The sequence below is a fragment of the Pyrus communis genome, chromosome 6 (assembly GCF_963583255.1).
Source record: "Pyrus communis chromosome 6, drPyrComm1.1, whole genome shotgun sequence".
NCBI lineage: Eukaryota > Viridiplantae > Streptophyta > Magnoliopsida > Rosales > Rosaceae > Pyrus > Pyrus communis.
This window is the reverse complement of record NC_084808.1, coordinates 17,186,394-17,203,822: the sequence shown is the minus strand read 5'-3', so window position 1 is coordinate 17,203,822 and position 17,429 is coordinate 17,186,394. Positions and strand designations below refer to the sequence as shown.

The window sequence follows — 17,429 nt, the reverse complement described above, 5'->3', positions numbered from 1 at the left end:
CAAAAACACTGCCTCTTTCTCTTTCTCATAATGCAAAAGGTCTCAAAACGACATGTAGTGCCCACTGCACACTGCACCCTCAGAAACAAAAGCATTGGTGTAAATTAACCATCTAACTGAAGAAACTAAAACAATAGTAAAGCAAATTATATACCTCAAAATGTCATGCAACCAAGGTCTCAAAAATAATTTTGAAGTTATAGGCCTTAAAAACTTGTTTGGTAAGACTATTTTCAAAAACTGAACTCAAGACTAATTCAAAAATATAGTCTATTCTCTAAAAACAAAAAAAGTAAGTTTTTAGAGTTTTTAAACTTAAACTCACTCCTTTCTTTTCTCCCCCTCCTCCTCTCTCACTCCAAATCTTTGTCTCCTTTATTCTCTCTCTCACCTTTCTCTTTCTTTTTTTTAACCTTTTTTGTCTCTCCTCCAATCCGCTCTCTTAATTGTCTCGGTTCTTTTTTTGGCTCCTCTTCCTTTCTATCTCCTCCAATCCTCTTACTTATTTCTCTTTCCTCCAATTATCTCTTACTTTCTTTCCTCCTCTATCCTCTTTTTCTCTCAGACCCCCTCTTTTTGGATCTCTTTGTCCAGTTTAAGTTGTAAAATTTAGAATTTTTAAATTGCAAACCAAACAAGTTTTTGAGTCTTAAAGAAAATTGTTTTCAAAAAAAATTCTGAAGAAATGTTTTGAGAAATTATAAAAAAAAATTAAATAAGATACCAAACAAGCCCTTAGCAATTCAGAGTATTTAAAATTTGCAAAAAAACTAGGACAATGGTTAAGAAATTCACAAAAAATTACTTGCATACGAACCATATCTATGTCTAGTAGGAAAAGGAGAAGAATTGATTGCCAGTGCCGTCGTCGAAGGTGCCGGTGGCAAAGGAGGTATAGTGTTTAGGGATTGATTTTGAAGGAGGATTTGGACGGGAAAGAGGAGGAGGGAGAAGTCGAGGTTTCTGAGAGAGGGAAGATGAGGAGGTTGAAATGAAAGCAGAATTGGGGAGTTTGTACTCGAAGTAGAGCCATCCATGATGGTCAACACGTGGACAATATGGGTAGTTTGGTAATTTAATTGTTCCAAGCAGAAAAAAGAACGGGATATGAAGAAGAAAATAAGGGCATTTTCGTCAAAAACACTAGATGAAAATTGATGAATAGTCTTTATTCGCGAGTCAAAGCGTGAAAATACTTTTAATTGAGCTACAAACCACCTTACTTTAAAATTTGAAAACAAGACCAAAAGTCTTAATTGCATAAATAAAACGGTTAGTTTTCGAAATTCTCTACATATCTTCCTTATCAATCAATTATGAAAGTATTTGACCAAAATAAAATCAACTAAGGAGTAAATCAACAAACAGAATGCACTTACTTGAGATTTTGAAGATTAATAGATTTATAAATCTATGAGGTTTGATGAAGTTTTCAATGATTCACATACATTATATGTAAGTTTTGAGTGAAATCTCGCAAGATCTCAATAGGAAAAGTGAAATTTATGAATAATTAAAATACATAACGAAATCTTTCAAATTTCCTCACTTTTTTAAGTTCCTTTAAAACCAACCCGAAATACATTTTAATAAACTGTTCAACTTGCTTTTGAGGAGCTCCATAATCCGTCCAGTCAATCCTGGTTAGTTCCTAAGCAACGATTACCTCGGCTTTTTTTTTTTTTCTTGTACAGCACGCGTTCGATCCCAAGTTCGATCAATTTATTCTCAAATGCACGAACACCTTAAGCTCTCAACAGTAACCACCTTGGACCATTTGATATGGCACGTCCCAATATCAAAACAGAACCACATCACAAACACAAGCTGGAATAGAGATTGATGAAAAGTTCATAAACCTTGTTCATTCAATAAAGAAACAAGTTTGCAACGCTAATAGGAAAATCTGCAACTGCATATCCGAGAAAACATTACCATCCTTCTTTTTATCATCTTTATGGCAAGAAAACAGCCCAATCAATTTCCTTTGGTGGCTGGTACAAATAAGGGGTAATAAGCTCATGGCCCGCGAGTGGGAGCAAAACAGAAACAGCCCGGAGAACGGTCTTCAGGTATCATTCCGCCTCCTTTGCTTGTATCAATTACTTCCAACATTTTCACCACCTCACCCATTTCAGGACGTTTATCTGCATTTCCATCCCAGCACTTGCGCATGATGTTTGCCAAAGAACTTGGACAGCATTTGGGGATTTCTGGTCGTAGGTTCTGATAACAAAACCAAAAAATATGCACGATAAAACGCCCATAAAAAGTAGATGTCAAATCATCAACATGACACAAAAATTAAAATCTTTACCAAGACAACCAAAGTTCATTCAGACTAAAACAACAAACAGAAAAGCAAACTCTATGTCCTTGTATTTACATGAGGTAAAAGAGTTATATCTATTAGAGAACAAACTGACCTGCCGAACAACTGCAGATGATACATCAGCAAAGCTAAGATCTGGGTAGGGCATGTCGCAGCAATAAATTTCCCATAAGCATATGCCAAAGCTATAGACATCACATCTTCTATTATAAGGCTTGCCATCCAGAACCTACATAAATATCTTGTCAGCTTAATGATTTACCACTGAAAACCCTACATGCTACCACATGAGCTACTATACTGAATTGCGTGTTCAGATATGCAATGAGAATGTAAAGCGAGGAAAGAATATTATAAGTTCATTTTTGTTCATTGACATTCATTTCAAGTCCAACATAAAAAAGGGAAAAAAATTATGTACATATTCTTAGCAACTAAGAGCACAAATGATAGTTTCACCTCATCAAGGAGGAACACAATGCAATTAAGCCCCATAAACTTTAGGCTCATTCTCACTGTTCTAAAAATGTATGCCTAGCATTGGCTGGCCACCGTCCCTATTAATCTATAGGCGTTTGAAAATTAAGAAAAAGCACCTAGACCCTCCCAGCGCCCTCCTAGCCTACCTAAACCTGCATAGGGCGCGACTCTCACTTAGACAAAAAATAGTTAACTTTCATTTTGCATTTTATTTTTTCAATGAATTGTAAGAGACTTGCTGAACACTTAGATGAACACTCATTATATGTTTGTTCCCCATGTTTTCAATATGTTCTAATACTTTATAATCTATATGTCATTCTATTTCATAATTTATGTATCCCAATACAAAATTTATGTATCCTAATACAACTATGTATTTTTTTTAAAGTAGAAGTAGACATTTATTTATATGTTATATGATAAATTTAATTAAAATTAAAAAAATGCCTAGGCGCTAGGTCATGTCCGCCGCCCGACTGACGCCTTTTAGAACCTTGCTTGTTTCAAATGATAACTTCTAATTCTACACTTAATAGTTAGACCATTTTTTACTAAACTCGCATTATACCCCTCAACTAGCACACATCCCATTTTCTTGATATCATAGCCATAATGCATTCTCTCTCTATCCAACTCTCTAACACCCTTCTTAAAAGGTTGGCCCTTCATGTGCCAAGTATTGGTCCAGGCAAGGAACTGGACTCCTCAACCTGTACCATCAGCAACAAAGACTTCAGTATGATCCACAATTATGATCCTATGATCCACAACTCTTCAATTAAACCCTCTCACCTTCCCTTTCTTTCTCTTTCGTCTAAAGCTTGTTTCAACATAATCAGTCAAGCTTATCTTTAATAACAAGAAAAGGTCATATGACTGGTTCTTAAATGCTTAGTGGTGCTGCTAGTGTGCTCAATAAAAGGTTATCAAACTCGACCTCAATGTATTACTTGTTGAGTCTTGATGCCTGGGCATTGCAAGAATGCCAAGGAAGGTGATTGGGAAAGACTGATTTTGTAATCAAGTTTGGATGTTCAAAAAAACATCCTCATTTGAGTCTCCGTCTTCATCGCCTTCAATTGCAAATTTGGTGGGTTAAGAGTAAGGGGTCATAAGGTGTGATGGAGTAGGAGTGAGTACAAATAAGTGGTGATTACTCCGGGCAAAAGTAAAAGGAAGGTGGCCTTGTAATACTATCTTCAACGCTGTGAATACGAGCTACAACAAGCAATCCCCAACATTTCAATACGGATGTTAAGACCATGTCAGAGCTTTTCTCCATACCATTTTCTTGAGCCTGGTTACCTTTGCATTTGCCCACAACAGGCTTATGGCAGTTTGGTCGCTTTAGAAAATATGTGGGTAAGGTTTTGGCAGGTGGTTTAGGCTTTTCTCACATGAAGAGCGCATGCTTGCTCATGCATGAAGGCCGCATGTTATTTCCATCCATTTTTGAAGTGCATTAGCAAACAAAGAGATACATTTAAAAACGAAGCATAATTATTGGTGTTGTAGTGAGGTTAGTCGTATTTCTCTTTTCTTTTTGTTCTTATATTCCAAGTTCATAGAGCACAACAAAGAGTTAGCTTTTAAGAGTAAAAAAACATATGAAGATATTAACTAGGAGTAATACCTCTGGAGCCATGTATCCAAGGGTACCAGTTTCACCAGTCATGTCTCTTGGATTTTGAGCTTCAACACGAGCAACACCAAAATCAGCTATTTTAAGGTTTATGCGAGTATCAAGTAGCATATTCTCTGTTTTGACATCACGGTGTACGATCTTTTGAGAATGCAGATAGCTAAGACTGCAATGGGAATGGTTAAAAACCCAGATCAATAAGAATTTTACTAGAAAAGTATATAGCACAGAAATGTAGAGAACAATCGAACTCACCCTCTAGAGAGGTCCAAAGCAAGTTGGATCACAACCTTAAAGGCAAGTTTCTTTTGCCTGTTTCTTATCAAGAATTGCTTTAGTGTCCCACCAGCGAGATATTCCACAACAACACAACACGCTCTAGCAGGATGTGAATCTACACCATCACTTGAAGAGCCTTTTGTAGGAATTTTAAGATCTGAAGTTCCCATTGAAGCTCCAATGAACTGTGATAAAAGAAGGGAGGGAGGAGAGGGGAGTATCGTTAAAACCCAAAGGATTATGACAAACAAAGAACCACATTAAGGAACTAGGACACTACTATTTTACCGAATCATTTACTAAAATAACTATCAAGATCACCAGCACAAGATGAAAATAATCACTCCACAGCCGACAATTTCTTTAATATTAAAATGCAGATTTCAAAACTGGATACAAGATAAAAAGAAAGGCGGGTTTGTACTTTGGTAACATTAGGATGGTCAAGCTTGTGCCAGACAGCAACTTCTTTTTGAAATGATGCCCGCAGAGCAGCAGTTTCAGCACCTGTGGCATAGCCATCCTCCCCCCAGTCCAACAGCTTCACTATAATATATAGCATGTGGTTGCAATTAGAATTCGGTATGCATGCAAACAAAAAGGCAAATAATTTTGTTGCTCTTATTTGCCATCAGTTTACTAGTCCAAATTTAAATCGCATGTTGTTATAATGTCAAAATGCCAATATTCATTCATAATGCTAGGAGACCACCATGAAAAATGACTGAAACTCCACTGAATTCCAGATAAAGACAACACCAAACAAATCCCAATATCAATAGTTCATAGACACAATACTTTGCAGATTTTAGAACTATACAGAAAGTTCTCATGCCAGAATAGAAAATCCCAAAAGTATGACATTTAGCTCTACACAAATTAAGCTCTTCCATCCTACCCGTTTTTAAATAACCAAAATAATATATCCATTATTAATTTACTGGCATCCACAAGTTTTCTTTTTCTTTTGAACTACTATATTCAAGGGCTTGTCTAACATTATACTAATTAACACATTCATTATAAACTATTACCAGTTGAGATCATTCAAATACGAAGTTGTACCCCTAAGTTTACATTGTCGGAATCATCCAAGATAACAGATATGAGGTTCAACACCTACTTATATGACTGATAAATATTTAGTGGAAACAGAGTGAAACAACACGATTTATGCACATATTCACATCTAGAAAGAAAATCCGATAAACATCAGTAAAGAATTAACTATACATACAATGGTACTTTCAGTAACAGAAGCCAAAAACTGTAAATTCAATTCATAATATTTGAGAGTTGCTGCAGTCATATCAGAATTATGAATGGTCGTCAATCACAACCTTCTAGTACATCACTACGTCAAGAACAGATAAGGTGAATATCTACGAGATACCATGAATAATATATAACACTTATATATCACGCCTCAAATGTGAACATGGAACATGCAATCAGTTATGCCGAAAAACGAGATATATTCCAAATTAGTGCTTTAACATAACACACCATTATTCAAATGCTAATATTACATCATTATCGTTATATTCGAATCCAAAATGAAACTAGTGACGAGATCCCAAATTAACATCCAAGATACATAGAGAATATGCATTCAACAAGAAGTTGGCAACTCAATTGCAATCAAAATCAAAATACAATATCCTACGAGACCGAACAAATCAAAATTACAATGGAAATGGATTATTAGTGATAACCTGCAACATCTTGATCATCATAGGTGCCCCTGAATACGGTACCATAGGTCCCTCGAGCTACAATATATCTTATTTCCAATTTAGCTAAATCAATCTCCCATTCTTCCTTAGGCCTGGTACTCTCAATGTTTCTAGACCAAACCCGGCTCAAATGTTTCTCAAGCTGTATATCTAAGTTCTTCAAATCAATTTTATCTGCTCGGAAGATCATCTCTTTGCTACTAATACTTCCTGTACCATTAATTTTTGGTTCCACCTCTTTGAAACTCATACTCCCTGCACTCCTAAGTTTTGAATTCATATTACCTTTCTGGTGATCCACCATGTTTGGTACATCTGCAACTTCAACATTCTCACTTGTCCTTGAATCCATTACTAACAATCAATGCAGAACAACCAAAACACGGAACACCAACTGCCAAACGGTAATCGAAACAACCAAAAACAATAAAAAGAAAACAAGCAAATCCCGGAAACAAATCTGTGTTAAACTGCTGTCTTAGAGAGACATGATCAACAAAGCTTAAAATTTTTCGCCGTCATCTTGTTTGCCAGATTTGGATGAATCCCATCAATGACAAATGCTCAAAACAGATAAATTCAAAAAGCCTTCTCGGGTTAACAAATCGATTTCCCCGGCACAGATATCCTTAAATTCAACAAACGAAATAGAAATATCTGATCCAGTTGAAACTCAATCACAACAACCCAATTGCCTCCAATGTTGGTAACTATGCACCAATGAGAAAAATCAACACCAGCTCCCTTTCTTTTATATTCCACATAAATTAAAACAAACAAAACAATCTTCAAAATCCGAAGTACCTCGTCACCAAACACTCTTTTTTTTTTTTTTTTCCAAAAAATTAATCAAACAAAAGAATGGCAATAAACTCTAAGAAAACGACTCAATTTCCACAGCTGGATAGAAAAAATTCAAACAAACAAAGTCTTCAGGTACAAATCAAACCCACGGACAAGCACCAGAAGAATTTCACGCATGCAAAAAGTCCCAATCGACCCCAAAAGATGAATAATTTATAGAGACAGATGAAAAGGTTGACCTTGAACACACTAGAGAATCGAAGAAAGACAAAGTCGTTCGTTGGAGAAAAAAAAAGTAAAAGGATCAGAAATTTAACAATACAGAAAGACAACGTTTTTGGAGTGTTTTGGGAGGTTTGGGGCTAATGGGTTGTTCTATTGTTTTTGTTTGGTTTTTCCTTTGCAGATGATATTTCGGAGAGGATTAACCAAAAACTAGAACAGGCAGCCACAGCCCAGAAGGCAGAAGCGAGTGGAGAGAATTTTAGAGAGAGAGAGAGAGAGAAAGGGGGAGAAGCGAGAGAGATGCGCGGGTTTGCCTAATCTACGGCTTTGGAGGAGGGAGGGACTGTTTCAAAATTTAAGGAAAAGAAAATGTAAGAGGTACATATACGGATACTGGAAAGGTGGCAACAACAAGATAACAAATCAAAACAGAAAAATTCCGACTTTTTCGGTCCAAATAAATCTTATGATTATCGTAACTTCTCAATTTAGTTTTTGAGATTTAAATTTGATAGGATTGATTCATAAGTTTGTTCATATTAATAATTTTAATTATTTCGTGCAAAATGTTTGTTAAATAAAAATAAAATGAGTTACATATAATATTATTATTTTTACCATCTTATTATATCACATTTAAAGTGTCATCATATGTGGCAACTTAGGTGTACAATGCAGTTGTAATTTTTTTTTTTTTCCTTTTATGCTTAAATCTCAATAATTTTAATCCTTCCTTGTCATCGTGGTCGCAGACTCCACCCGATATGGTTTTTGGCGATCAAACATATGATAGCTGAAAGTCCAAGCCAAAAGCTTTTGCAATATGTCAGGAAAATTTTCATTCCTTGAGGATTAGAAAATGTTACAAACTACAATTCCACGAAGGATTGAAAAAAAGAGTTGTTGTCTATGATTGGTATTTGTAATCAATCTTCTTCCTTTAGTAAAATTCCAGAAGTAGAAGAGAAATGTTGTATACAATATTTTTAGAAATTGTTATTGGCACTCCAAATTTCACATTCTACACTCCAAAATTTATATATTTAGAAAGAAAAATACACTTGTGAGGAGTGTAAAATGAGATTTTTGGAGTGCCAATAACACTTTCCGTATTTTTTTTTCTATGTATGTATCTTCAATGCCGATGAGCAATAAGGTTTCATCAACTTCCAAAAAAAGTTATGTGTTTATTTATAAGTAAAGTGTCAATAAAAAATCACTTCTTTTTTTATTGATAATTCTTATCAAGTTTCATTATTAAATAAACACATAACATAAAACAGTAATTTTATTCAAAAACTAAAAAACATTCCAATATCCATGAAACTCTCAAATTATATAAAAGTAAAAATAAAATTCCAACTCCACTAGCTGAACAGGGAAAAGACCAACACTCATACTCTTCAACTTCTAAGAAGGAAGAAAATCCTTTGTTTGTGATGGCATTCTTAGATTTTGCGGATCGCTTGATTCTATTATTATTGGCTGCGGTGAAAGCTCTCTGATCTGGACACGAGTTCTTCTTACTTGATGCTCGCGATTGTTGGCCCTTGCCTCATCCTCTTCGGTTTTCGTTGGCATGAAATTGTGGTAGGATGTGGTCTTGATGTTATTAGCATTGAGATTTGAAGACTTCTTTTTTCCTGTCATTGCGATGAGAGAAGGTTGAATGTTGAAAATTCAGATTGTGGTCTGGATTTTATAATGATACGTGCATGGTGCATTATAAGAAAGTTGTTGATCTTTATGTTAACCAAATCTGGAGCAATTTAAGAAGACATGTAAAGGGAAGTTTTATGTGTAGAAGTATGAAACTTTTTTCGTAACTTTCTTAATTCACAGATATTTATGATCTATGATAGATTCTCGTACAAAATCAAATCTAAATTACTGACATATATTTACTCTTAACACATTTTTCATACTACATTTGTACAGTCTTTCTAATACAAGCAGTGACAATGCCACTTTTGGATCAGAATGATCGTGGACCCGTCTTGAATTTTTTTTATAGCTGATATATGCATATTAGGTTAATTAGTTCATTATTTTATCTTAACAGAAATCTGGAAACTTATGATAAAAGCACACACAGAAGTCAAGTAATATTTGTGCAAATTTCTTTTTTCCTAATTGGATTCACCCCAAGTAAAAATAGCCTAAAGGAATACATTGAGGACTTGGGAAGCACAAACAGAAGTCAGAAGACTCGGAACACAATAAGAAAACTGCGCATCAGACCAATACTACGCTTAATATAGCAATGACTCATTGGACCGCAAGTATATAAACGTAAATATTTTTAAATAAACATAATTGTTTAGATATCTCAACCGTCCTCCCTTAGTTGCCACTTAGTACTATGGTACGGTTTAGTGACATTCTCCTTCACTGGTAACTAAGAGATCTTACATTCGATTCTCGTCAAAGACGAACTTGAACCACATTATTGCTCGTTTATTATGAAGCTTAGTCCATCTCTTAATGTATATAATATCGGTTATTAAAAATAAAATAAAAATTTAACGAAACACTCCCAATTCACTTTTAACGAAAATGACATTTTTACTCTAAAAAAATAACTTCTGATACTATTCACTTACAACACATTTTTGTCATTTTGATTAAAACTCAAAACTTTCAAACTTTTTTTCATTAGTTCCTAAAATAAAAACTTCCTCCCTCGGTGATGATAAAAAAAAAAGGGGGGGGGGGGGGTTTTGATATGGGTCTAAAGTAACTAAAAATTAGACTTATTTCAAAAGTAAAAAATACTAAAAATTAGACCTATTTCAAATTTTCCCCAAAATAAAGGATAAAAATACCTAATACTCCACATATCATAGGATACTCGACCACTTTTGTTAGGCCTCTCATATGGGCCTTTTTGGACTCAAATAACTTGTATTTTGGGCTTCTAGTTCAGTTTTTAATGTCAATTGATTATCTTAATAGTGGTTATGTTTGCCCCTAAATGATGATTCTGCCAAATAATAACATCTCCCACTTAGAGTTAGGGATGGTCTTGCTAAGTAAGATGTTATCAACGAAATATCAAACTATAATGACGATTCTACCCTCCTTAAAAAGGAGAATTCGACCATAGGATATCGCGCCAATATGAATATTGGAGCAAGCAAAAGTCCATCAGAATCAATAATCTTCAAGATTTGCACCGCATAATAATTTTTGAAATTCAGTTGAAGGTAATATGGATGTGAAGAAAGTTGGGATTCCAAGGTAAAATCAATTGATAGAAGTAGTTCAATTGATTATAAGTACATGCAAGGTCATTCGTTTCCTCGATATGAGATTGATATTCTCAACAAAATAGTTCGATATTACAAAGGAAGATGTTGAGAAAGTTTGATAGCATGTATCTTTGAGAGAGTTTGTTGTGTTAAATGCGTGTCCTCTTAGTTGAAAATTAGAGTACTCAAAATGGACGAACAAATGAAAAATACACTGAACATTATTTTATTAATGAAAAAAAAGAAAAAAACCAAATTACAAAGGCGGCTACAATTTCGAGAGGACTACACGAGTTCTAATACATCTTTTTTTTTTTTTTTTTCCTTTTATGCTTAAATCTCAATAATTTTAATCCTTCCTTGTCATCGTGGTCGCAGACTCCACCTGATATGGTTTTTGGCGATCAAACATATGATAGCTGAAAGTCCAAGCCAAAAGCTTTTGCAATATGTCAGGAAAATTTTCATTCCTTGAGAATTATAAAAAATTAATTCCTTGAGGATTAGAAAATGTTACAAACTACAATTCCACGAAGGATTGAAAAAAAGAGTTGTTGTCTATGATTGGTATTTGTAATCAATCTTCTTCCTTTAGTAAAATTCCAGAAGTAGAAGAGAAATGTTGTATACAATATTTTTGGGAATTGTTATTGGCACTCCAAATTTCACATTCTACACTTCAAACTTTATATATTTAGAAAGAAAAATACACTTGCGAGGAGTGTATAATGAGATTTTTGGAGTACCAATAACACTTCTCATATTTTTTTCCTATATATGTATCTTCAATGCCGATGAGATTAAAAACGCAAAGAAATCCAAACTTTGGCTAGAAGGCGTAATTAAACGCTTTGCAATTGAAAACTTGAATTTAGAGACAAAAAAGAATAATGCACCATCAGTTGCCGGAAGAGCAAGATGACGGTGGAGAGAGGAGAGGGAAAAGGTGGCAATAGCAAGGATAGTAAACGTGAACAATAAGGTTTCATCATCTTCCAAAAAAAAAAACTATTAAGACAAATTAAATTAATGTGACTATTGGTCTCAGGTGCTACATTAAGAGTGAGGGTTGAGCTTAACCTCATAATGAACTAGCAATAATATGGTTCAAATTCGTAATTGGCGAAAATCAAACTTAAGAACTATCACTTACAAGTGAGGAGGAATGTCACTAGATCAAAGTACTAAGTGACGGAATTGAATATTTAGATGGTAAAAATAGCATTACTTGGTACATATTTAACAATAAAAACAATACACTGTACAAGTGAGGATGAGACTAACAGTTCGGATGGCTTTCGTTGGGCTCAAGGAATGCTGCCAATATAGAACGAATCCACTGCTATAATAACATCTCAATTTATAGTACAATGTCATGTTGAAAGACACTTCAACATGACTTTGTATATTGGATCAAAACATGTTCGCTATTGTTGGCCCTTGCCTGCTGATAATTTGATATCCGTGACCAATTAAGTTACAAGTAACTCGTCAAACATCTTCCAGGAATGAGGAAAGAAAAAGAACACACCATCATACAAACAATTTCTCCCAAAAATTTATCTAATTACTGTATATAAGATAATTCTTTTTGGGTGGTGTTATGGCAACTCAAAATAGTGAAATTGCACTCCTCTTATTAAGAATTCGAAGAGATTCGAATACTAAGAAATTATGATGTCAACTAGCACTCCTCACATTAAGTAATAAGCATATATGATAATTTTCTATAGGGTGAAGTGCTAATTTAGCCAATTGAAGCCACTTGATAAACTTTAAAGTGTACCGTCATTTTCTTGCATATAAACCCATAACATTTCATATATGTTGCGAATCTAACATTTAATTTACCCTCCAAAGTTAACTTCATACACTATTTCTTTATAAAAATTATCAATCTACCTTCCAATTTGTATCACATGCAAGTAATGTGACTCAAATTAATGGAAAATTGAATATAATATTAGTGATGTAATTGGCCGATCTTTATAATTGAAGGACTGATTTTTCTGAAGAAAAAAAATAGTTTATGGACTTAATTTTCACTTCAGTGATTATTCAAAAACTAAATTGATAATTTACCCTTTTTTTTTTAAGAGTGACAATAATAACTCTCTTCTTTTTATTGATAATTATTGCCTGGTTTCATTAATTACATATAAACACATAACATAAAATAGTGCTTTTATTCATATAACAGAAAACGTTCCAATATCCATGAAACTCAAATTCTATAAAACTAAAAATACCTAGCTGAACATGGAAAAGACCAACGCTCATACTCTTCAACTTCTGAGAAGGAAGAAGGTCATTTGTTAGTGATGGCGTTCTTTGGTTATGCGGATCGCTTGATTATAATATTATTGGCTGCGGTGAAAGCTCTCTGATTTTCACACGAGTTCTTCTTACTTGATCCTCGATATTGTTGGCCCTTGCCTCATCCTCTTCAGCTTTCGTTGGCAAGAAATTGTAGTAGGATGTGGTCTTGATGTTATTAGGGTTCTTCATATTTCCTGTCATTGCGACGAGAGAAGGTTGAATGTTGAAAATCCAGATCGTGGGATGGATTTTATAACGATGCATGGTGCATTATAAAAAAGTTGTTAATCTTTATGTTAACCAAATCTGGAGCAATTTCAAGAAGACATGTAAAGGGAAGTTTTGTGTGTAAATGTATAAAACTTTTCGTTACTTTCGCATTCTCCAGATATTTATGATCTGTGAAGGATTCTCATACAAAAATGAATTTAAATTGTTCGCAAATATTTACACTTGTCACAATGTTCATGTCATATTTGTACCACCTCTAATACAGTTAGGGCCTGCAAATACAAGTGCACCCCGCCTCTATTAGTCCAAATGTGGTAAGAGTAGTATTTTTTTTGTTAATGAATTAGTTGCACGTATGAGGGTACGTATTTAACAACTAAAACAATACACTATACAAGTGAGGGTGAGACTAAGAGTTCGAGTATAGTATCATTCCGATTTAATAACATAATGTTATGTTGAAAAAGACTTCAACGTGACATTATTTATTGGATCAAAACATTGAAATATGAATTTTTATTATCCCAAACCTAATATCCCTCACATACAGAAACTACTTGTCTAAGCTCGCTCTATAATATTTTTAGTAACTTGAACCAAGCATCTTTTAAGTTATTACTAAAAGATCATCTTGCAAAATCGAAAGACGTTTAGTTATCTAAATGTGACCTAATAAAATATATATCATTTTACATTCTTATAGTTATGCCACTAGTGCTTTAACATAGTAATATTTTTCTTCACTTGTAATTTGAGAGATCTTAGGTTCAAAACTAGTTAATAGCAAATTTGATATGTTTTAATGTTTAGTTTTTAAGGTGAAATATTGTTGTATATAAAATTATTAGTTCTCAGATTAATCGGCAAGTTTGCGATATAATCTTGATTTATCCCATAACACTGAAATAATTAAATAAATTTAATTAAAATAATCATAGGAAAAAAAATACTTTTTTTTTTTTTGACAAACGATATTATTTACACTAAGAATAGAAAGTAAGTTTAACCTCACAATAGGCTAATCACTTTTACTTTTTTTTATTATTATTAGAAACAATATTACTGTCTCAAATTACACTGAAAAAGGAGAAGAATGATTTAAGGAATTGACCCAGTGATTTAATGAGGAAGACTCAATTCTGCCAAGAGAATCCACGACTGCTTACATTTACTTTTACTTTTAATAACATGTATAATGGGGCATATAATTTAGGGAATTTTAACAAAAAGTTTTCGATACTGTTTATTTTAATTAAAAAGTTAATTCTAGTACTATTCACTTTACCTTTTATTTTGTCTTTATCTTTAAAACTCAAAATTTTCAAGTCATTTTTATTAGTTTTTCTTATAATTTATTGAATAACAAAGCTAACAATTTATATACAACTATTACATACTTCTTATGGGACTTTTTTTATTATTCGAACAAGAAGGGGAGATCATACTCAATATCTACGGTGCAATGGTTATACTCCTGACCAATTAAGTTACAATTATCTCACTAAACAACAAACTATACAAGTGAGGATGAGACTAAGAGTTTGAATGGCTTTTGTTGGGCTCAAGGAAAGCTACCTCTATAGAACGAGTTCACCGCTATAACAATATTTCAATTTAATAATACAAAGTCATGTTAAAAGACACTTCAACGTAACTTTGTATGTTGGATCAAAAAGTTAAGAGGTTTGCAATTGTTGGCCCTTACCTACTTATTACTTGATGCGCTTGACCAATCAAGTTATAAGTACCTTGTCAAACATCTTTCAAGACTTAGGGAAAAAAAAGGACACGCCATTATACAAACAATGTTTCCCAACAATTTATGTAAGTAATATATTAGCGTATATGTATAGGATAATTCTTTTTGGTGGTGTTATTCGCAACTCAATATAGTCAAAATGCACTCCCCTAATTAAGAATTCTAAGAGAACACTAATACATTATCAACTAGCACTCCTCTCATTAAGTAATAAGAATATATATAGGATAATTTTTTTAAGAGTGTCAATAAAAACTCACTTCTTTTTATTGATAATTCTTATCAAGTTTCATTATTAAATAAACACATAACATAAAACAGTACTTTTATTCAATAACTAGAAAACATTCCAATATCCATGAAACTCAAATTCTATAAAAGTAAAAATAAAATTCCAACTCCACTAGCTGAACAGGGAAAAGACCAATACTCATACTCTTCAACTTCTAAGAAGGAAGAAAATCCTTTGTTTGTGATGGCATTCTTAGATTTTGCGGATCGCTTGATTCTATTATTATTGGCTGCGGTGAAAGCTCTCTGATCTGCACACGAGTTCTTCTTACTTGATGCTCGCGATTGTTGGCCCTTGCCTCATCCTCTTCGGCTTTCGTTGGCATGAAATTGTGGTAGGATGTGGTCTTGATGTTATTAGCATTGAGATTTGAAGACTTCTTTTTTCCTGTCATTGCGATGAGAGAAGGTTGAATGTTGAAAATTCAGATTGTGGTCTGGATTTTATAATGATACGTGCATGGTGCATTATAGGAAAGTTGTTGATCTTTGTGTTAACCAAATCTGGAGCAATTTAAGAAGACATGTAAAGAGAAGTTTTATGTGTAGAAGTATGAAACTTTTTTCGTAACTTTCTTAATTCACAGATATTTATGATCTATGATAGATTCTCATACAAAATCAAATCTAAATTACTGGCATATATTTACTCTTAACACATTTTTCATACTACATTTGTATAGTCTCTCTAATACAAGCAGTGACAATGCCACTTTTGGATCAGAATGATCGTGGACCCATCTTGAATTTTTTTTATTTTTTTTTATAGCTGATATATGCATATTAGGTTAATTAGTTCACTATTTTATCTTAACAGAAATCTGGAAACTTATGATAAAAGCACACACAGAAGTCAAGTAATATTTGTGCAAATTTCTTTTTTCCTAATTGGATTCACCCCGAGTAAAAATTGCCTAAAGGAATATATTGAGGACTTGGGAAGCACACAAGTCAGAAGACTCGGAACACAATAAGAAAACTGCGCATCAGACCAATACTACGCTTAATATAGCAATGACTCATTGGACCGCAAGTATATAAACGTAAATATTTTTAAATAAACATAATTGTTTAGATATCTCAACCGTCCTCCCTTAGTTGCCACTTAGTACTATGGTACGGTTTAGTGACATTCTCCTTCACTGGTAACTAAGAGATCTTACGTTCGATTCTCACCAAAGACGAATTGGAACCACATTATTGCTCGTTTATTATGAAGCTTAGTCCATCTCTTAATGTATATAACATCGGTTATTAAAAATAAAATAAAAATTTAACGAAACACTCCCAATTCACTTTTAACGAAAATGACATTTTTACTCTAAAAAAATCACTCCTGATACTATTCACTTACAACACATTTTTGTCATTTTGATTAAAACTCAAAACTTTCAAACTTTTTTTCATTAGTTCCTAAAATAAAAACTTCCTCCCTTGGAGATGATAAAAAAAAAAAAAGGGGGTTTTTTTTATATGGGTCCAAAGTAACTAAAAATTGAACTTATTTCAAAAGTCAAAAATCACTAAAAATTAGACATATTTCAAAATGTAGTCTATAAAATTAGACCTATTTCAAATTTTCTCCAAAATAAAGGATAAAAATACCTAATACTCCACAAATCATAGGATACTGACCACTTTTGTTAGGCCTCTCATATGGGCCTTTTTGGACTCAAATAACTTGTATTTTGGGCTTCTAGTTCAGTTTTTAATGTCAATTGATTATCTTAATAGTGGTTATGTTTGCCCCTAAATGATGATTCTGCCAAATAATAACATCTCCCACTTAGAGTTAGGGATGGTCTTGCTACGTAAGATGTTATCAACGAAATATCAAACTATAATGACGATTCTACCCTCCTTAAAAAGGAGAATTCGACCATAGGGTATCGCGCCAATATGAATACTACAATAATCTTCAAGATTTGCACCGCATAATGAATTTTGAAATGGGATGTGCTATCTTCAAGATTTGCACCGCATAAGAACAGATAAGGTGAATATCTACGAGGTACAATGAATAATATATAACACTTATATATCACGCCTCAAATGTGAACATGGAACATGCAATCAG

At 33.4% G+C, this 17,429-nt stretch overlaps 1 protein-coding gene across 2 annotated transcripts; it reads right to left on the bottom strand.

The window, feature by feature from the left end:
* Positions 1-1,394: 1,394 nt before the first annotated feature.
* On the bottom strand, positions 1,395-7,829 carry LOC137737089 (serine/threonine-protein kinase 52-like). Of its 2 annotated transcripts, XR_011068816.1 has the most exons (7): positions 6,452-7,829; positions 5,161-5,282; positions 4,713-4,921; positions 4,449-4,623; positions 2,427-2,561; positions 1,936-2,226; positions 1,395-1,827 (listed from the first exon to the last, which is right to left on the bottom strand). XR_011068816.1 is itself a non-coding variant. In XM_068476453.1 (6 exons), the coding sequence occupies exons 1-6, from the start codon at positions 6,822-6,824 to the stop codon at positions 2,020-2,022; spliced, it is 1,221 nt and encodes a 406-aa protein (XP_068332554.1). In that variant the 5' UTR covers positions 6,825-7,829; the 3' UTR covers positions 1,824-2,019. The 2 variants fall into 2 exon arrangements, 1 of the variants encoding a protein (XP_068332554.1); XM_068476453.1 differs by having other exon boundaries at positions 1,824-2,226.
* Positions 7,830-17,429: the final 9,600 nt, after the last annotated feature.